General features: G+C 39.5%; 1 protein-coding gene across 2 annotated transcripts in view; it reads left to right on the top strand.

Annotated features, from left to right (window-relative positions):
* LOC118406669 (metallophosphoesterase domain-containing protein 1-like) overlaps positions 1–22,376 on the top strand; it is a 62,749-nt gene that overhangs the window by 33,492 nt on the left and 6,881 nt on the right. For both annotated transcript variants that reach the window (XM_035806925.1, XM_035806926.1), the window contains exons 3-4: positions 9,273–9,489; positions 10,956–11,071. In XM_035806925.1, coding sequence (XP_035662818.1) covers positions 9,273–9,489; positions 10,956–11,071 — 333 coding nt within the window. The remainder of the gene's footprint in view (positions 1–9,272; positions 9,490–10,955; positions 11,072–22,376) is intronic.

Genomic DNA, 22,376 nt, shown 5'->3' with positions numbered 1-22,376 from the left:
CTCTGCCCATGATGGGAATCTAGATCTGTGGGCCACATACGTCATGTACAGGAGGTCAGTCAACCAGCTTAAACGGGACCTGCTCTAACTTCAGATGTGTTATTCAGTATACACTGGAACTTGCTACACTCCATTGCTGCTTACCAGGAAATTGGTCAGGTTTTGATGAATGAATATTGACACAATAAGCACTCATTCTTCATTGACATGTAACGTTAGTTCACCTTTATCCGTGGGGTTACCTTTATCCGTTGTCTTTAAAAGCAGCATATTGGGAGTATTAAGTCTGCTGACAGTGGTTTCAAATTTGCAATATTTTCAAAATGTTCCCATTTTAAACCACCGTCCGTTTACTTTATATCCCTAAATACGTTTTTTGTACAAACAACGAATATAGGTTACCCTTGGATAAAGGTGAACCATCGTTACAAATTAGCAATTTTTAGCAATCTAACGTGATCTGTCAGAGGGCCTGGGTAGTTGATCTCACATGCTGAACAATCATTCTGTGAACTGAATTGTTACATTTTTGGCTACTATTTGAATTCTTTGTGTGTTCTCAGGCAACACCCATTTTTTAGGGGTTAAAATCCCACCAGTGGCATAATTTCTTCCAAGCCAATTTTTCCAATGCGATTTTTGCGGTGCATCTTTTTTAAAACATTAACGTTACAGGGGTTGTGGAAAAACTGAAGGGAGTAGTGATGTTGTCTATAATTTGCGCCATTTCAAGTCGTAAATGCAGACAACAGCATCTTTTACATCTAAATAAGAATGAACCTTAGACCATATTTGAAAAATGTAAGGTATTCAAATGTAGTTTGTGACACAAGCCACATGTACATGTACATCCTCTGTTCAGTGTTATCATTATCATTACTGAAATGCTATTTTTCATTGAAACAAGTAAAGAATGACATTGTGAAGAAGCATGCTTTGAATGCAAATGACAGCTGTTTGCATGGACTTCGAATATTTACCTTCCTTATCAGGATAGTCAGTGGCAGCATACATACAAGATCAGTGAGAAATCTGTCAGAAGTTATGGATTAGTCTTAAGTTAGGGCTTTCCCAGATAATTTTTTTACCAAATTTTGTTTATGGTCAGGACTGATTCAAAGAGCAATGTTCAGCAGTCCTCACCAAAAAACACCCCGACCACTTAGATAAATTCTACTTTTTCTCAAGAATTTTTGCTACAAGTTAAATCTCCAAGCATCTTATCCTTCTCCTTCCCTTTAAAAAGCTGTTCTTGACCTTTCCTGCCTATTCACCCACTGTGACCCCTTTTAGTAAATGGTTTAAAGCCATTGCTGTCACTCTTGTGTGATTACTGTGGCAGCTTGGTAGTTTTTCTCAGAAAGCTCTCGATATGAAACAAATTGAGAGAGCTTATAATTAGTTGACGTACATCGTCTTGCTCAATGCTGCAACTAGTGAACTAGTCTGTTGACGTGATCTTGTGAAAACGTGAGCCCTCCGACAAGAGAGTTTTTCCAGCTGGCCTGTCAGACTACTGATAACGGTGAAGTGAGGTGCTGACCTCAGAAGCAATTGTCAGCATTTATGATGTAATCTTTGCCATTGCGTCAATCTTATCTTCCTTTCCTTTTCTTTGTTTCACAGCCCAAAATCAAACTGTTGATGACGTTGAGAAGAAAAGTTTTGAAAACTGAATATTAATCTCATAATTCTGCCCTGAGATTGTTACTTCAAAAAGTGAATTTAAGGACAACTTCTAAATGTACATCAGTAACCCTTGAGATGTTCACACTTCTCCTACAGGTGTGCAAGACATTTACTGAGTAGGTCTTGAGAGCTTACACTATATAGTTAGGACTAGGGGTGGGTACCGAAAAAATTCAGGTCCAGGTCCGGTTCAGGTCCAGAGGATCAGGTCCAGGTCTAGACCTGAACCTGGACCTGATTCATTATGTGAAAACTTGTTAATGGACGATACTCAAAACAATGGTCCATTTTGCTACAAAGAAATCTGTTTTGTGTAGTATTCGACTCCCAATGGCGTTTTAAAAATCCTACAAGGCTAACTACCTCTGTACGATTGACTGTAAAAGTTGGTAAAAATGACTATGGAGTCTACTCTGATTCGCTCTTGTTATTTGCCTAGACCGGTAACCCCAAAAGGTGTGAATGCCTGATCATATAATCAGTTCATTTCTAAATCGGTCCAACATCCGGTCCACCAAATTTTTTCAGGTCCGTTTTTTCTGGACCGGTCCAATGAGAAAAAACGGTTTTGTACCGGTACAACATACCGGTACATACCCAGCCCTAGTTTGGACAATTTCATTTTGCTATATGCTGCTCCAGGGCCCTTTCAAGCTCTGGTCTTTATCTGTCTGTGGTTTGATTTTCCAGGATCAAAGCTCTGCATCAAGTGCCCAAGGCATGGAGGATCTATAGTTGTAGAAGCCAAGGGCATGCCCTCTTGGGAAATTTAATCTTATTTATACCCCCTGAAATACAATGATTGTCTTTTACGTGAGGTAACTGTCATATAAATTCAATTAGATTTCGTGAAACTTTTGTGGCGCTATCGACAATGTGACAAAAGTCTTATGGAAGTTTTCTGTAAATATATGGGGATAACTTTTCTTGCACAATAAGACAAGTTAACGTTGCACTCAAGATCAAAGGTCAAGTTTATTTAACACTAGTACTGAATGAAGGCAGCAGACAGATTGTCGTTACGTTTGAAGTAATGTACAGAAGAAAAATAAGGTTGCGTATCTAAGAAAACTACAAGAGATTTGATTTTTGTCTGTTGAGGAGGATGTGATTTGAGTCTGCAATAAAAAGTAAAACTCCAGAGATGGAAGGGCGGTTGCTGGAGAGACTGGTAAACCTTATATATTTACTCGCACGGTTGATCCAGGGCTCTGACCGGAAAATTGACATTGAAGGATTTTGCTCTGTCTCCGAAGTAGCATGAAATGAGAGCAGGTGACCCCTGAGATAATGGCTGTGTGCTGATCTGTGGAGCTTTTAGATGTTTTGTAACATATGGAGGCCACGAAAACTTGCTTTTATGGTTGCCATCCCTTAACGCTAGTTCACCTTTATCTGTTGGGTATCTTACATTTGATACTTTTAAAAACAGGGTTATAAAATTGACGACGTTGGTTTAAAATTGCATTCTTTTCAAGATATTGCTATTTGAAACTGCCACCCGCCTACTTGATATCCCTAAATGCCCTTTTTCAACTACAACGGATATAGGTTATCCCGCGGATAAAGGTTAAGTAGCGTTAGATGTCTTGAAAAATATGAAATCCAGATGTGAGACATTTTACTCAACCCTTGGCCAGGAATACAGTTGCAGAAGAATTTCAATCATTGTCCAAGTTTGTATTGATTTTCTAACATTTGACTTATTTTGCAACAATTATATTTGGGACAGCAAATTTATGTTGTTAACTTACATGTAGTCCCCGTCAGGTGAGGGTTAGACCTGCTTGCATGTAGACGTGAAGTCTTTACGACTGCACGCCAGCAGTCTCTGTCTTTGTGTGGTACGCTAATCATGAAATACCTTTAGGTGTGGCCAGATCATAGCAAAGTATATGAGTATAGAGTCCATACATGCATGACATTAATGCAACTGTGCATCAGTTTTTCTAGAACATTTATCTGATATGTGATCCACTGAAATCACATAAGAGTTCTTTAAAAAAGCACAAAATTGATGTACATGTAAAAGACAGTTCTGACAAATACTGACCAAGATGTTTTGGCAAAATAGTTGCATGTAAAAAAAGCAAAGTTAGAAAAAGCAACTTACAGCAAACCAACCTGGATAGTTGTTATATGACCTTATTCTGACATTGGAGTGATAATTTTTACAGCCTTTCATCCAAAAGGATTTAATAATGGTGCTATTGTTATAAAAAGACCACCCATAAAGAGGATCATAAAATTATTTCCTACCAATCCACACACGAAACAGAAATCCTCACGGAGAAGAACATGAGAGAGACATCTCATATCGGATGATAATACCCGAGTACTTACTTTAATGCACCCACAAAGGGCATATCACAGCTACCTATCCGTCAGGTATTCCTAACCTTGAAATATTTATGACTCTACTTTGGGTTTCTGCAACTCAATATAGCTTTTATAATGGGTATATATTTCAAGCCTTCACGCTCTTTCACAACTTTACATTGAAGCGTACTTTTCAAGAAAATAACTGCTCTCACATGATTGAATTACTCTACAGAAAGTGTCCTATACAGTTTGGCCAATGTAATTTCAACCACTTTTCCCTGTGACCTTTCTATAGCGTTATAGTATGCTTTCAGTTCTAATAGCTTTATCCTAGCTAGTAGATAGGTACTTATATTTAGGTCAGACTATAGAGATTACCGTAGTCGTGGAAGCCTTGCAATTCTAAGTCCCCTGATTCGTATTTTGAAAGTCACAATGTCCTTGATATTTTTTGGGAAGATTACTGAATCTAATAGAAGAACTTGAAGAATATGCTTAAGGAAACAAATTGTATGGTACAAATTGATTCTCCCATAGTCAGATAGACAGCTTAAATTTCATTCATCTATGTATTTATTTATGGTTATGGAAAGTTTTTGCTTAGATTTTATACAGATTGGTTTATCTGAGTCAGTGAACACTGAAATACATTGCAACTCTTCTGCACAGCAGAAGATGCTGAATTGTGCATTTTAAGATATATGCTTTTAAGGTGAAGAGTTAATATTTGTTTTATGTTTTCTTTAAAACAAACTTTTAGTAATCTTCCTGCATCCAATATACATAACATGCATTGGCATAATACCGGTAGTAAGACTTATACCGGTAGATTAAAAATACTGGAACTTAAAGAGATCTACACATGCAATAATAGTTATTTCTGAGCTGTGCACACTTCAGACATCTAGGTGTCCAATACACCATTTACAAAGCATCGATAACAATGCATTCGAAGACAACAAGGCCAAAAGTTTTCAGTATACTTTTTTTTAAATTTCGGGGTAGGCAGCTCGTCGTGGGACGAACACACTGTCACATTCATTGCCAAATTTATATAGATCATAATTACACATGCTCACGGCACAAGACGAACATGATTCAACAACAATCTTGAATTTCTGTTGGTGACCTACAACTGATGTAAAAGTGTGAAGAACCGTTGCATAATAGCCCGGATCTACGACTGAATGGGCAAAATTGAACGTACGCAGCCATTTTCCCGCCATTTTTATATCTACGCTAGCAGTGAAGTGTTACGTCATAGCGGTTGTGACAGACAGAAGTTAAATGAAAATTCTTGACAGTATACGTCCGTTTTCTCATGACATTTTGTATGCTCATGCAGGTTTATGTTTTATGCATTTACTGACAGAAAAGGAAGGAACATCAGAGGATGTATAAATGTACATAGCGGCAGTTAATTGTGCCGTGTTTCTTCCTACCGGTATTTTGTACCCCCTCCCAACCACGCGCCCGTTCGCCGTGTAATTCCGCGGCGTGTTACAATTACAATATTACGCTTTTAGCAGGACAAGAGTGGCAGAAAAGTTACACAGAAGAAGTGGCAAGGTTAAGCTATAACAGCAACATGTAACTGGAGAAAATGATGCGTTGACAATTTGTCAAATCAGTATGGCTAGAGAAATCGTCGTAAACGTACCGGTATTATGATAATAGATGTTAATGGTCATGTAGCAATTTATGTGATGTTTTAAAGGTTTGTAGTATTAGAATTGTATATGCAACGTTGGTATTTTCCGCTAAGCTTCTTTTCATGTCTGTAATGTATTGATTCCAGTCGTTGGTTGAAAAATGGAGGTTTCTTGAAGTGTAATTTAGAACTGTATTGAAATCAGCACCAAGGAGAGGGATCAATACTTCTGACTGAAGGAAATGTAAATCTCACATGGCTGTTAGCACCCTTCCGTTACGCTGATTGCAAATGGTAATCAATTACAGCCCGAGGCATTGGCATGTCCTTTCAACACTGTCTGGTGTCTGCATGAATAACATATAAAACAATTACAATGATGAATTGATTGTCAAATGTTTAAGTCAACACGCTCGTCGTTGTTGTATGATTGTACAAAAATGTTTTATCGGTGTCACAAAGTTTAATTGAGACTATTGTATTCGTGGACAGAAAGGTCACTGAATGCAAATGATGAAGAGTTACTTTGTTGCAGAGATTTTTTTCAATTTTTTCTACAATTTTTGGTACAAACAATACAATAGCAAATGCATGGACCTAAAATACTTAAATCATGTAGAGGTCAGCATGTTATCGTATCACAATCATGCAGGTAAGAATTATTTCTGGGCACATCAATTGCAAGAACTCACTACAGCAACCTTAATCCTAGCTGAAGATTGCTTCTAGGCTGTGAGTAACAGTTATGATGAGATAAATATGATGTCAATATGATTCACTCTGACATTATACAATAAAGGTCAACTTACATGGAATCACATGTCCTATAAGGAAATGTCACCATCAGTAGATTTAGGAATAGGATAATGCCTGATACTCCCTTGTCAAGTGTACAATCATTAACTAAAGTATAAGCACAGAAAATTAGCTTCCATTTTGCTAGATAATTGTTTCTGCTCAAGTGCCTTAAACTATACTTGAAATATGATTGCTAATATTAACTAATGAAGTTGAAAGGCATCGCAATGTAATGCAGGGGAAATTTCACAATAAGCATATGTAGGACAAAAGTCAATCGTGACTTGCTCTGTGGTACTTCATTAAGAAACAGCACAGCAAAATCAGTTTTAATTTTACTTGATACCCTACAATCTATACTGTGTGTGTTTATTGACGACTCTTGATATCAATTCTGAAGTTAAAATATGTAGGAAAGTAATGACTTTCACACACTGATTTCCCAAGATGGCTTTACAATAAATCAGAAATCGCAGCATTACGATTTTGTCTCTTTGGTATTTTGTCATTGCTAGAAGCTGTTTTCAAAACTGATTTTCATGTGTGTTTTTCAGGCTTTTAGCTAAGGTTTTATTATAGGGGTCCAAATTTCTTGGTAAGTCACGGTAAGTGGCACGACCATTGCAGGTGGTCCAGGGGCATCCACCTTCCATGGTGCAGAGTTCTTGGGAATTTTAAGTTAAAATGGTGCATTCTAAGGTATCTCAAGGGGCAAAATTACTGTCAGAGAGGCCACAGTAGAAGACTGTGACCACAAATTATGTAGTGGTATCCCTGGTCAATTAGAATTTCATGTTTGTCAGAGGATCTGCTCCCCAGTGTAAGGGTGCCTGGTGTGTCCAATTTGGTGAACCACCCTCGACAAAATAGGCCCCCAACATAAGCTCAATCCTCCAGTAACTGAAAGTTATCACTGTGTTTCCCATTTCCACGTCTTCAAATGGAAATTGTATCTCATAGCATTTGGACTGATGGGCCCTGTCCTCACTGAGGGAAATTGAGTGTATGTGAATTACATGAAAGTGGGTCTGATTTAGGCAAATGTTCTTCGAGTTTGCGACAACTCACAATTTTGCAGTGTCTTCAGAGGCGGCGGCAGGAAATTTCGTATGGGGGGGGGGCAAAATTTATGGACTGACTTTTGCAGCACGTGCATTTGCAGTAAATTTGAAATCTTGACCCTCTAAAACGCCATTTCCTGCGTTTTGACGGGCAAATTTTGCTGCCAGACTAAGCTAGATTTGATGGCAATTCTGTAAGAAAGACACATGGTTTTAATAGCGAGGGCGATAAAAAATATTTTCATGATTTCGAGTACCGAAGGTGCGAGCTGTCGCAAGGTTGGTCTGGGGAAATTTCGAAATCTGCACCCTCTGAAATGTCATTTTCTGTATTCTTAGGGACATATTTTGTTGGCAGACTACATATTTTGTTGGCGGACTATGCTAAATCTAATGGCATTTTTGTCAAAGAAAGAATTTGTTCGAGGGCGAAGACCCACACAAATTTTCACCATGTCGTTGTGAGCGCCCGAGGCGCAAGTTATCGCTAGGGAGGTCCGGAGAAAATTTTGAAATCTTGACCGTCTGAAACGTCATTTCCTGCATTTGGGGGCTACATTCTGCTTGTAAACTAAGCTAAGTATGATAGTTAAATTCAGTTTAAAACATTTTTGAGAGCGACACTCCTGCACCATATTGTCCTGTGCCGAAGATGCGGGCCGTCACAAGGGAGGACCTGGCGAAATTTTGAAATCGGGACTCTCTGAAACGCCATTTCTTGGTAAATTTTGCCATTAGACTAGCTTGATTTAATGAAATTACCATCATCAAAAAATACACAAGGTTTCAGCTTGCTTTTTAGGGGGGCGACGCCCCCCCAACATATTTTCCGGGGGGGGGGGGGGGAAATCCCACCCTGTGCCGCCGCCACTGGTCTTCCAGGAGCTTAAATGTAATAGCTTTTCACATACTTTAGTAAAACAACAAATATCATTGAATTGTCCTAGAACAACTTAGAAGTTGTTCTAGGACAATTCAATGATATTTGTTGTTTTTCAGCATATTTGTTCTCTGTATGTTAAGAGCTGTCCAAGAAAAAGATGACCGATAATACATATTGCTATTTTTAGATAGCGATGTGTGTTGTTGTTCTGAAATGCAAATAAACCTCTCAGAATTCTGTCTGCCCTACTATTTTCACTTCATTTCATTTTATGTTTGCTTTGTGTACAAGTGTACTTCCATATGTAACAGTTCATGTCATCTTATTCTGCTTCAAACTATAATAATATAAACTCTTTTTCATCCCTTTCCATTTTTATGATTATTAATTACTCTCTTTTATGATTTGTGTCAATATTTGTAATCTTTGAGCAACAGATTAAGACTGTAACAGCTGTGTCATTAATGAATATTGGGAGCAGCTGGCATACCGCGATTTCAAAATTCATAGCCAAAATAAGATCTAGGTTTAATAACTTCCCACGTATTGCATGGTGGTAGCATGTGTACTATGTGATTCTTTATTAAAGTGTCATAAGTTTTGGGTTATGATTGACATGGGAGTTTCTGTGGGGTATTCTTATGATTTCTTTGTGATTTATGAATTCAAGGCATGCTTACTTTATATTTGATATAACACAGAAGTTGCCTGAATTGCTATTAATGTTTATATTAAATTTCTTTTTTCTCCTTTTATTTTTTCTTCAGACTTCATACATTTTGTCAATAACAGAGTCAGCTTTCATTGATGAATGCTACAAAAAGCAGCTGTGATGATGATGATGATATTCTTATACCCTCCCCTACAGGAACACTTCCCCACCCTTATAAGGTCGTCATTGCCGGCAACCATGACCTGACCTTTGACCCTAAACTGATGCAAGAGATCCGGGCGGGAAAGCGCCCCATGTTCTGGGCGGTCCGTGACGAAGAAGCAGAAACAGCAAAATCGCTCCTCACGAACTGCATCTACCTGGAAGACTCAGAAACCAACGTGATGGGAATCAGGATTTGGGGGTCTCCATGGTAAGTTTCAGCCAGGGACCCATCTTGGGGTGGGTACCAGTTCTTTCGTTTGTCCCATAGCCTTTTAATCAGCCGTAGGCAGCACAACATTGACATGGGTACCAGTACAATGGTATAAAATCGTTTTTTTTTTCTTGTTGAACCGGCCCAGAAAAACCTAACTGAAAAGAAATCAGTGGACCAAAGTTTGGACAGGTTATACAATGAACAGATTATGCCGTTGTTTTGGGGCTTACAGTTCCAAGAAAATTAGCTTAAAGCAAGAGTGAGGTAGAAGAGAGTTGATAGTCATTTTGTCAAGTTTATACAGTCAAACTTGGTCTGAAATAGAGGCAGTTAGTGTCCAGGACTGGTCAGCAAGGAAATGCTTGGATTCTAGCCAGGTACGTTTAGCCTTTGACAAAGATGGATGTTGACTTGCAGTTTTAATCATGTTCAAGGCCACATGGTATGGCCACGTAAGTCCAATTTCCTTTGCGTAGACCTCCAAGCCTATAACCTCGTCTAAGCCTGTCCTATACTGCTATGGTCATTCTTACATAGCAGTAGCTGGCAAGGCAGACTGTTAGAGAAAAGGCAGTCTGTGAAGAAATTTTCTGTCAGTATAAATTATAAATCCAGTCACAGGACTTAACAGAGAAAGGTGGCTCTCCTATACACAGTGTCACTATGAATTTCAACTCACATTTGTTTAAGTTAACAGAAAACTGTGTTGAAAGAAATAGATTCAAGTTCTATTAGCAAAATCTATTCAGCTTTTCATACAACCATGGGAAACAAGATTGGGAAACATTGTTCATCAATTTTCTCTTTGTGGCAGATGCAGAGATGGTATTCTTACATTTACAGTTAAAACTGGAGAGTATGGGGGGTTTTCCTCAGTGTTCCTTCTCTGGAAAGCCCTTTCCACCATTGGAGCTGTGTGTTTGATTACATTGACCTTGAATACAGTTGGCTATTAAAGGGAACTATCAACATATTATGGAATTCTTTCTAGCATACATCCCATCCAACAATTTCTTCATTTGATGTATCCAAACAAGATTTTTTCCTGGACTGAAGTATCACCTCAAATTTCACATTTTTCTCATCCTCCTACGCAGGGACATCCAACAGCCAAACTGCCTGGATGTACCCTGCTCTTTCAACCGTCACCCTTAGTTCCTGACCGCCCTGCTTATAAATATTAATGAGGTTACCCTTAAACATGCGAGACAGCTTTTGAAAACGGAAAGCCTATTCTCTGATTGGCTGACAGCTGGTTTGTGGGGGGGGGGGGCATCCACAGGAACTAAGAGTGACGGTTAAAAGAGCAGGGCACATTTTGGCTGTTGGATGTCCCCGCGTAGGAGGATGGTTTTCCTTTGCTGTAAAAAAAAGCAACGCAAAACTTTAGATTACATGACATTTTAGAAGTCCATGACTGTGATGAAATGAAACCGTAAACTTTCTTGTGACTTTTACAGGCAGCCATGGTTCTATGACTGGGCGTTTAACGAGGAAAGAGGAAAACCCATTCTGGACAAGTGGAACCTCATCCCTGAGGGGGTCGACATTCTGGTGACGCATGGGCCTCCACTGGGTACGTATCATTATCCAGAACCTGCATGTGCTCCCTTTGTGTCTAGAGGCTCAATGGTTAAAGGGTAAAGCTAGTTCCGATTCCTTTTTAATACCGTAGTATCAAGGGTACGGTATTGCAAGGCAAAGCCCAACCCTCTCCTCCTACTGCAGCTGCCTTTTACCTTTTATCTCCCAGTCAAAGTCAGGTACCTATTTTTATACCTAACATGTTTGTATATTACATTAAATGCATACTAAGATGATAGCTATAGTCCCCCACACTCTGGTATAGTCGACTATAGATTCCTACCCTAATTGATGGTAGAACATGTTACTTGCATGGTGGCTGTCCTCAAATGCACTACCTCCACTTTAGATCCCATTAGGTCCCAAGGAAACCCAAAAGTTTGTTCTGCACATTTATGTACATAATACATGTGCATGATTGTGAATTTTTAGGCGGGTAGAATAACGGTATGTTATTTCAGAAGCCTTGATCCCTTTCCTCTCTCACCATGCTATCCTGAATTGCAAATATCTACTGCAACAACAAATTGCTTTCTTGAATTGTATGACGTCTTTCCCACAGCTAATGACAAGGTCTCCCCGCGGGACACAGATCTAGACCATATCTGTGCACAAGGTCACTACGTTGTGTACTGTCTGCTCAAACAAATTGTAGAACTGCATTAGACAAAGTTGTTATGTATAGAGTAGACTGTTAGCTTAATCATGAATACTTCAGCGTAGAAGCAAACAAGATTATATCAAAACCAGGTTAAGTTGTAGTACCATGGAAAGCTGCTAGGTAGCCCATTTTGACCTTTGTTTTCCCTTCCTCTAAGAAATATCCAAAAAATGATGCAACAGCTTCTACAGTTGTGCTGTCCACAGATGGACATTCACAGACAAATAAAACACAAAACATCTTAGGCAGAGGTAATTGATGATAAGTTAGAAGTGAAACGAAATTAAATTTTTTCAAAATGGAATGAAATGTATGCAAAGATAAGGAAGAAGAATTATGTTTAGTTGGTTTAACCCTTCTTCCAGCCTGCTAAGGTAGCCTTTTGGCATATCAACGTTGTCATTTATATGAAGTAAGGTAGCATTAAAAAGGTTAACAACTACAAACTGCAATTGCATGTAAGTAAAAATATTAGATGAACCTTCCAGAAATGAATTTAAACTCATCTTGATCTGTATCCGTATTAAGCATAACTGACTTAAAGATGAAGGGAATCATGATAGATTTTGAATTTAAAGATGAGCAGCAAAAGTTTTCTCTGAATTTTGTCGCAAACTGAAACTTGTCAGACATTCTGCCTCTTTGGTAAACAAAGCATCAAAACTTTGTGGCGCCACTGCTAGACACAGCTGCTTGGCCTGCTTGGTCTCTACCCTTCCATGTCTGCCTAGAAAACTGTTTAAGACATATCGTGCAAAGATAACGCTGAAATCTGTCTCGTAACCAGTCGCCTTGACTTCCTGCATGTGAACATGTACATGTGAAGTCATGCATGTAGCAAATCACATCAGGCTAGGAGGGTTTAAAGACTTAGAGGCAAGAGCTACTATAGAGGTCCCAAATCACTTGTAATTTTCCTTCCAAGATCGTTGGATGGTCTTTCAGCACTTGTAATCATCTTCAAGAGTTTAATCTTGACGTCAACTTTGACTTAAGCATTGAACAATTATCTTTACATTTAGATCTAGAGCTTAGCTTAACCCCCCAAGAACTGGTAATCAACTGCCCCTTGCAGACACGTAATGAGGTTAAGTATTTGGCTTTCAAACTTCAATTACGTAACCTTGCAATCAGTCAACGGCACTGGAAGATTAAGCGTGTCCTTTACTGATTGTGAGAGGTTCTGATTTGAAAATGCTCTTCCAGGGCAGAACGAAAAATCTCTGGTGCCCACTTTGGAAAAGTACCAAAAGCAGAATGTGCCCTCCTTTCTCGGTTGATAAACTCTGTTAACATCAATTCCTGACATCCTCAGGGTATCATGGTGGTCGATTGCTAGGGGTAACTTCTCACTGTAAGGGAGGGTATCAGGTTACCAAAACTCCTGCACGCTCCCCCCAGGCCTAATGCATGGTAACTTGGACATCTTCCAAAAGATGATGATAGTTAAGAAAAGCAACCCCTCACACGTGTCCTGCCAAAATGAAATGAAAAATAGCAGTGTGTATAACTTATAGTATAGTTACGTGTCTGCCAAGATTGCAACATTGAAAAAAAAGTGAATCTAACAGTACAGCATTAGTTATCCCCTAGGTATTGCATTGGAAATCTTAAGACTTTTGATTGCACCACGCACCATCATTCTTCCAAGTCTCTAACTTTATTTCAAAATCAATGTTTTCTAATCTCTAGCCTCTGCTATTCAGCTGTATAAGACAAGTCCTGAGAAGGTTGACTGAGAACACAAGAGCCTTAAAATAAAGAGGAATAAATTAGAGTCCTTCGTTGGCTGAATTGTGAAAGTTGATGTCAAATCCATGATTAATAATATGATTTGTGAGGACTAGGCTTTACAATGTATCATTCAAAGGTTATTCCTTAAAAAACCCTCAAACTCTAACCCTAATTCCCTAACCCGAACACATATAGGGATGTCACAATATACATGTAGGTCTGCACCCTTTGAATCTGTATGATGTTTTGTAACATTACAGCATATCAGTTAGATTAAACGTACTGTACGTGTAACCGCCTTGACATACTGCATCTCAGAAATTTAAGAATGTTCACTAAGAAGACACTACACATAAAGCTGCAAATTGAAAGGACAAAATTTCGCTATCATAACAGAAATTTATTGACTTTTCATTGCACCAAGGTAATTCCTCCAAGTCTTTAACATTCAGAATCAATGTTTTTTAGATCTCTAAATCACTCTTTGCCTCACTAGTGACTGTAACACAAAATTCTAAGCTTCTAGTGGATTATTCTGCCATTAAGTGGATGCAGCATTCCTATCCCTTATAGCCCTGATGCGTTTCTGGTGGCATAGACATACAAGCAGGCTTTTAGCTAGGCATGCGTCAACGCGTCATTTAGACGCCCTGTCCTAACAAACATAAGAAATCGGACGCACTACTTTTAAGCAAGATGCACTACGGACGCCCAAATTTTTCCTCCCAGCCTCAGTCAGGGCAAACATATTGTAACAGGCACAAAAAAATCTTGGCTGAATTCTACAAAATATGCACCTCAAAATGCAGGAAATAGCATTTCAGAGGGTTATGATTTCAAAATTTTCCCCCTGACCCCACTACAATGCTCGCGCCTGCGAGCGCCGCAGATCACTCCGATTACTTTGGACACCCTAAAATTAATTCCTAGCTAAAAGCCTGCATACAAGTCTGGTTTGATGATCTGAGTACTAATGAGAGCTCATGTGAGTCAAGGCACCGTTTATGTCTTGCTTTGTATTCTGGTGAGGAAGGGTGTATAAACTTCAAGGGTTCAATGGGAAATTAAACATCCCCCTGGCCTGAAACTGTGACATTCTCTATTTGATTATTGCTCAGTGTGATTAAGCCAGGGGGACTGATTATGTGTGGTAATGTCCTGATTTACAATGTGTAATGCGATATGTCTAGGAAAATTGGTTGGAAAGAAATGAGAGAGAGGCCTCTAGGGATTTGGTTGTCCTTTTGGAGATTACTGTAAATGCATTTAAGTTTGTGGGGATTTAATTTTGCGGTAGCAGGACTTTTCGCGGTGTTTTTAAGTTCGCTGTAACACCATAGATTAACGGGAGGTGCCCCAACACGGTACGCTTTTTCTTGCGCTCAAACTCATGGCGCTCCATAGCTAGTTGCCTGAGAGTGGTCAAATTTTGATGACTGATTTTTTTACACATAGATTTGAACAACATACTTGAATAAGAAATGCATTCATGTGGTTCATGAACCTTTCGCGCTGCGTCTTACAAGCGGCAAACACTGTGAGACAATTTCGTGTATGTAACCTTCCAATTTTGTGCTATGCTGGACAGTGTGCCTAACTCGGTACGCTTTTTTTTACATTTTGCTCTATTCAGAAGTAAGTGGTAAATCTAAGTACACAGAAAAAAATTAATAGTACAATATTTTAGCTTTCTTTTGACAGTAAAATCGTGACTGTATGTACTTCTTGTCTCACATGAGGAAGGCTGTACCTAGAACAATCCAGCTGATGTTTTTATGGGCAATGGACTGAATGCACTGATTGTGAATGCCTGACTAAAAAAAACATTACGAAAAAACGACACCGCCAACATCAACAAAACTCTGTCTGATTATATGAAAATATCATCTACATCTCTCTATCAAGTCTTATTTTCATAGACAGCACGGATCATTTGTTACAGTCAAATAAATCTTTGGAGCGTTCTCTAGTCTGCTACCTTCACGGCCACACTCCCTTGGGAGTACAATGGTGGCAATGTTTATGTCGCTTCCTTTTGGTTGCTTTTCTACTCAACAAACATTTGAAGACCCATATTCATAGTGTTTTATGGAGCTTTATTTATGTGTATCATGGCAGTTGTGTGACTGCTTGGAAGAGTTCGTATAGTTAGCGACACGAGCCGCCAATACGCAGAGGCCGGTGACCGCAGTGATTCAGCACTGTCAACATTACTGTTAGAATTCTGTTTTAAAAAAAACATGAAGTAAATATGTTAAAGTATACTTGGAATGCAAATTAAAGCTGTGTGCATGGACCTGGTTTGTAATCAGCATAGTCAGTGGCAACAGACACGGTGTACTTATGGATAATAAGATCAGCAAAAAATCCGTACCGTCTTACGACGAGAACCGTCTTAGGGCGGCCCCCGTTATATCTAATACCATAATAGAAAAATGTTCGCTGTGGTTTTAATTTCGCTGTGAAGTGGTCACCACAAAAGTGCGAACATTAAATCCACCGCAAATATTTCTGCGTTTACAGTACCTTAGGCTTGTGGATGTTGGCCCATTGGTTTATCTAGTGACTCAACAAGGTTCTGTTCAGATTCAAAATTCATAATCACATTTTGTATCAAATCCGTGTTAAATCAGTTTTGTTTTTAAATTGGATATGCACAGACCTGATTTTGATGATCCAAATCATCAGTACCATGCCAATGTTGCAAACTTCAAGTTAGCTCTAGTTCAGGATACCTTGTAGACTAGATTAATCTAAAGTCGCAATATTAAGTATTGCCATGCAAATTTCAGAGGTCGATCATTCATTTTCTTATACTTGAATGTTGTCTTCATGTTCTTGATCATAATGCGACACTGTTTCCAACTTTCCCAAAAGCCTCGTTTTGCTAACTCCCGGCCACCTTGTGGTAAAAACTTGGTGTTTTGGTACAACCCCTTCAGTTTCTGATGAACTTCACTGTCCCCGAAAGCAGCAATTACATTGTCGTTTTTCCGCTTCTGTACACACATTTGTGCACTACTCAAATCTGCTATCTGATTGAACAAAGGAAAATATTCAAGGGTGCACGCTGGCTGACTTTGGCAACAAAATACGTGAATTTCATATATCAAACCCATGACTAAGTCAACATGCACAGTGAACAGACTTTAAGCTGCGTTGCATTCAAGGGGCATCTTCTCTGGGTAGTTTTAAAGAACGCTTGCAGATAGATGTGCAAAAGGTAGGTGTAATGAGTCGTTCGGTGTAATATAACCAGCTGCTGCCGCGCCGCGTGCCTGCGAAGCTGGTGTGTTACGCCGAACGGCGGTTATACCGGCTACATAGATACAGATACAGATACAAATGCACAAACTCAGACTTTGAACAGTTCAAATGTGTCTCTGGCATTCAGGCAGTGCCAGATTGATCCGGCTTAAGCCGATAAAACCCAGAAACCAGTTTGTAAACACCAGTTTGAACAGGGCCTAAGAGTGAGGACTAACAGACCCAATAAGAGTAACAGGTCATTGAGTTTACTTGGGAACAGACCAAAATAGTTTAGAATCACTCACACCCCTGCACTTTTTGTCATGCTGTGAAGTTTTGAGAGTATAATTCTGACCCTACTTGGAAAAAATCGTGTGAGGTGGTGACAGCCTGTCCTTGGGTTCTTGTTATTGAGGCCTGCAGATTGCCATTGGTGTGCATCAGCCCTGCACTAATGGAGGAGATCACCCATAGGTCATTTAGCCGGTGGCTGATTGAGTGTTTACAACTCTTATAAATCAGCACAGGAGTAACCTTTGGGGTCTTGCGTGTCCTCTCATCAAAGGCCATGGCAAGTGGATTTCTTGGTTTCCCAATTCGATGCTGATTGACTTGGCAGTAAGAAATAGAAAGATGTATCATTCAGGATAATTATGAACAACAAACTGGTGAAATTTTGGCAGCATCAGTGGAAGAAAGTCCTTGTCTTCATAATGATTTTGTTTTTGTTGCATACCTCGTAAACAGCCTCATGGCATAACACACCAAGTTTGAACTGAAGAGAATAAAAGCTGCATATCCAGAGAGATTGAATTGATCCATTCACACTGGAAAGGACCCCTAGCTACTCTTATCAATAAGTGTGATATGCTGGAGGTGTGACTATCAACACGGGACCCCCATTTAACGTAACATCTGAGGGACGTACCTAATCTCAGATAGGTTTTTATTTTCACCTGAATGGAGGGAGGAAAGTTGTGCCTTTCTCAAGGACCTGCAGACTTGTCAGGGGGTTCAAACCCAGGACCTCAAGGGTCTGGGCCAAACATCCTTACTATTACACCTCACAGACACCATATACATGTACACCTAACTGTCTTGGGTAATAACCACATTGTAATTCTTATGGTTTTTCAGAATTCTTAAATACCATAAAGCATTGTTTTCGTGCAAAATCTGACAACCAAGAAGCTGAATTGGCATGGCATTTAACCAGTGGTTTCCAGCACTGCAAATATTGTTTGCATTCTTAAAAGTGACAAGCCCAATAACATATTTTTAAAAATGCATTTTCTGGGGCTTACAAGTTAAGGAAAAAGTTTATTTTGTGGGATCGTCACTCTCAAAGTAACCTCTCTTGCCTAAGTCAAAGCCTGTTATGAACTTCCTGTCTTTTGTTCTACGAGGGAAAGCTTTTGGCTTGGGTGCCAAGCCTCTTAAAGAGTTACGTCTGTCTGGTACAAGGTATTATGGTGATTTAAAATGTCTGGTTGCAAGAGGCTTACATGTCAATACAGTCTAGGGCTGTCGCCAGTTATAATTTTTTTCCATCTTCTCATTGTTTTGGAGCCCATGTTTATACTTTTCATGGTTAAATCTGTCATTTTAAGCTTGGTAAGATACATTTTCATGAATTTCATGTCATGAAGTCAAATTTTTTTGACGGATGGGGCGAAATATTATTTCCGTCGAAACAAGCATATTTCTGTACCATGACAAAGGGACGGGTCCTGCAGACAGCCCTCAATGCTATATCTGGACTTATTTAACGCTAGTTCACCATTATCCATTGGGTAACCTATATCCGTTGCTTTTAAAAACGGTATTTGGGGATATCACGTCGACGGACGTTGAGTTCAAGTTGCAATATTTTCATTATATTGCAGTTTAAAGTACCACCCATCGGCTTGATGTGCCTAAATACCCTTTTTTGAAAAATAACGGATATAGGTTACCCCGCGGATGAAGGTGAACTAGCATTATACGATTCTAGCGATGTCCACCTATATAAAGTTGGACGGGGTATGGTTTTGGGATTTTGTTATATTGCTCATTTTCCACACATTTAGGTGACCATGTGTCTATCTCCAACCCTTGAAACAGTCAATTGAAGGATCGACTTTCCATGTTGGGTTTCAACTGAATATGCTTCATTAAAGAAACAAGCCTAAACAATTACTCTCATAGGACAACTGGCTAAATTAAAAGGCAGTGGGGGCTTAATTGTATTTGTTATTCCCCTTTTAAGTTTCATACGGGTAATTAGTGAAACTCACATAGAAAAGCTTGTTTGAGGTGGAAATTCTGAATTCAGCTCAGCATCTCATCAATGAATCTGATCCTCAAAGGACTTCAGATGCGATGAAAGGAAAAGATTTTGCAAAAAGATGACATTCAAAACACAAAGTCTGTGATTAATTCCCAACGTTCAGTGTTAGAGAGACCTGTCATTGTGTAATAAGCCATTGACATTTGAGATCACATTGTAATGACATTATAAGTATTTCCTCTAATTAGAAAGGCCTTGAGATGTTGGCAGTGCAATGTTGTAAACTTTAAGGTGACTCCATGTTGGCCTTTGGGTCGTCCAGAAATCAAAGGAAATTGTTCCTGGCCCTAATTGGGAGGCCCTGGAGTACTGTGTAACTTGACCTCATGTGTATAGCAACAAGCACTGGCAACTCATGTTAGTTGGAGGAAAATTTGTTATTCTACTTGCATATATACAGCACCGTGGGGACAGATTTTGAAGCGTACAAAGGAAATACAATGTACAGATGCCAGAACTTTATCAGAACTGTATTTTAATGCGTCACTAGCATTTCTTATAGAAACTCCCAATTAGAATTACTGTATGCCTTTTGCCGAGCTCGAAAATTTATTTTGTTAGAATTATAGATTCAGTAAGAAACTATTGATTTCCCAATAATATTGTTGCTGTTTAGCTGCCAGCTTTCTACAACACTGGCTTTCTTGATAATCAAAGTCTCTCAACGTTATAGGCTTTCGTTCAATTTCCCTGAAGGTTGGCAGGCAATACTTGGCTTACAATTTACTGTAACAGCTGTCTTTGGTACTGTAAAAGGCGAAATGTTTCATGGCAGGGAGAAAAAAAGGGAATGTTTGCTGTGGTTTTATCACTGGAAAAAATGGGTTCAAATGCAGTCAAATCCGGGCCGTTATCTTTCCGTATCCTTGAAGGATACGATCGTTTACGGACAGATGCGAGCGGAATCTGTTACGGATCCGAAATTTCGGATTTTCTCGAATCCGGACTAATTAAACACGGAAAAATACGAAATCCGTATTTTTGGCAAATACGGTAGTGGATCCCATTGGTATTTTTTCGTATCCTTACCGCGGAGAACACGTCGAAACGTCGGTATTTTTCCGTATACTAACCAAATCCCAAACGTATTTGCTACGTATACGTAGATACGAAATTCGGACTTTCTCGGATTCTAACCAAATCCGAAAGCTGTATCCGCCCGTATTTTGGATACGTTTATGCAGATACGAAATGCGGATTTTCCCGGATCCTAACCAAATCCGAAAGCTGTATCCGCCCGTATTTTGGATACGTTTATGCAGATACGAAATGCGGATTTTCCCGGATCCTAACCAAATCCGAAAGCTGTATCCCCCGTATTTTGTCTAAGTTTAGATAGTACATACCTACGGAACAATTCAGATTTCGGATTTTCTTGAATGGGATCCAAGAAAAGTATACGTAGCAAATAAGTGGGGATACAGGTTTCGCATTTGGTTGGATCGGAAATATCCATATACTCTTATATCCAGGTATATAATTTTGCGGCCTTTTATTCAAAACTTGTAGTTAACGTCGATGGCATTGGGATCAATCGCAGTGACTGTGCAATTTCAAAATGATTCACGATTCTGTGCTGTGTCCAACCAATTGGTCCAACTCAGACTCCATTGTCCAGCGACACTCCGGGGCCGGGACCAGGGGTAGTTATTAAAAAGAGCACACGGTTCCAACAGGCTACGGAAGGAGGAATAATCCGCTGAGATTTGCGCAGTCCGATCCATATGACTTGTGTTGGATAGGTCGCAAAGTTTGTTCACCTTGCAATCTCGGCTCAAAGTGAATTTACCATTCCGTGACCTTGCACAAATCTCCAACATAATCCGCCTCATCAACTTTGTACAGAATCCAGGCATCCTAGCGCATATAGCTTGGCGTTCTTTGGGTCGGCGGGCTCCCAGCTGGAAAGCAAAGTCCCGACCAGAACTTCAGAGGTAAAACAGGTCCAAACTTTCTCCATTTCTTCTCCTCTGGCAACAGAGGCCCGGAAAATGCTTGCTTCGTCTCGCATAACGGTACATTTGAAATCCCCAGACTTGCCTGTCATTGGGTACTCCCTGTCACATGACTCTCATCTGGCCCGAACGGAGACCTGCCCCCCGTTGGTGCTGATTGCTTGTTTACCAATTAACACCGAATAAATTTACATTTAAAAAGCACAGTGGCTGTGACACGCATTTGACCCGAACAAAACACATGAAACAAGCAACAAGTTACTATTATTTTACCAGATCGACCGTCGCTGAATGGCCGGGAGAAGTGTATTAAACCGTTCGATAGGCGCAGGCAGAATTTCTGTTAGGACGCCTTTCTAAAGATTCTACTTGTCACTTGTAGCTTTAATACAATTAAACACTCGAATCCTGTGTATTTTGTTATATTTCATTTAGCCATTTATAGCCTTTCTACAGCGTACGGATGGGTACGGATCCCGGCAGATACCAAGGTATCCGTCAAATCTGTCAAATGTGGATGCGGAAGATTCCGAACAAATACGAAACGAATCCCAGATTCTTAAGGATACGCCAAAGTACCGAACAGATGCGACACTGTATCTGCTGGAATTATAACACACAAGGAATACGCTGTCGTATATACATGGATCCCTGGCTGTCAACGAACATGGAAATGCTCTTTTTGGGTCAGGAGAGCAAATTAATAGTTTTTAACAAACAAGGTGTATGTCTGATGTCGAGGAACCGTTCCGCATGCAATAGAGTTGGTTTCGAGGAAATCGGACATTGTTTCGCGAAACCTGAATTTTTTGTGAAAAATGCTCTTTTTGGCTCAGCAGAGGAAATTACCATTTGTCGACAAAAAATGTGTATGTCTGATGTCGAGGAACCATTCCGCATGCAATAAAGTTGGTTTCGAGGAAATCGGACATTGTTTCGCGAAACCTGAATTTTTTGTGAAAAATGCTCTTTTTGGCTCAGCAGAGGAAATTACCATTTGTCGACAAAAAATGTGTATGTCTGATGTCGAGGAACAATTCCGCATGCAATAAAGTTGGTTTCGAGGAAATCTGACATTGTTTCGCGAAACCTGAATTTTTTGTGAAAAATGCTCTTTTTGGCTCAGCAGAGGAAACTACCATTTGTCGACAAAAAATGTGTATGTCTGATGTCGAGGAACCATTCCGCATGCAATAAAGTTGGTTTCGAGGAAATCGGACATTGTTTCGCGAAACCTGAATTTTTTGTGAAAAATGCTCTTTTTGGCTCAGCAGAGGAAATTACCATTTGTCGACAAAAAATGTGTATGTCTGATGTCGAGGAACCATTCCGCAATAAAGTTGGTTTCGAGCAAATCGGACATTGTTCC

This window comes from Branchiostoma floridae, chromosome 19 (genome assembly GCF_000003815.2).
Source record: "Branchiostoma floridae strain S238N-H82 chromosome 19, Bfl_VNyyK, whole genome shotgun sequence".
Lineage (NCBI taxonomy): Eukaryota > Metazoa > Chordata > Leptocardii > Amphioxiformes > Branchiostomatidae > Branchiostoma > Branchiostoma floridae.
This window is presented reverse-complemented; position numbering and strand designations above follow the sequence as displayed.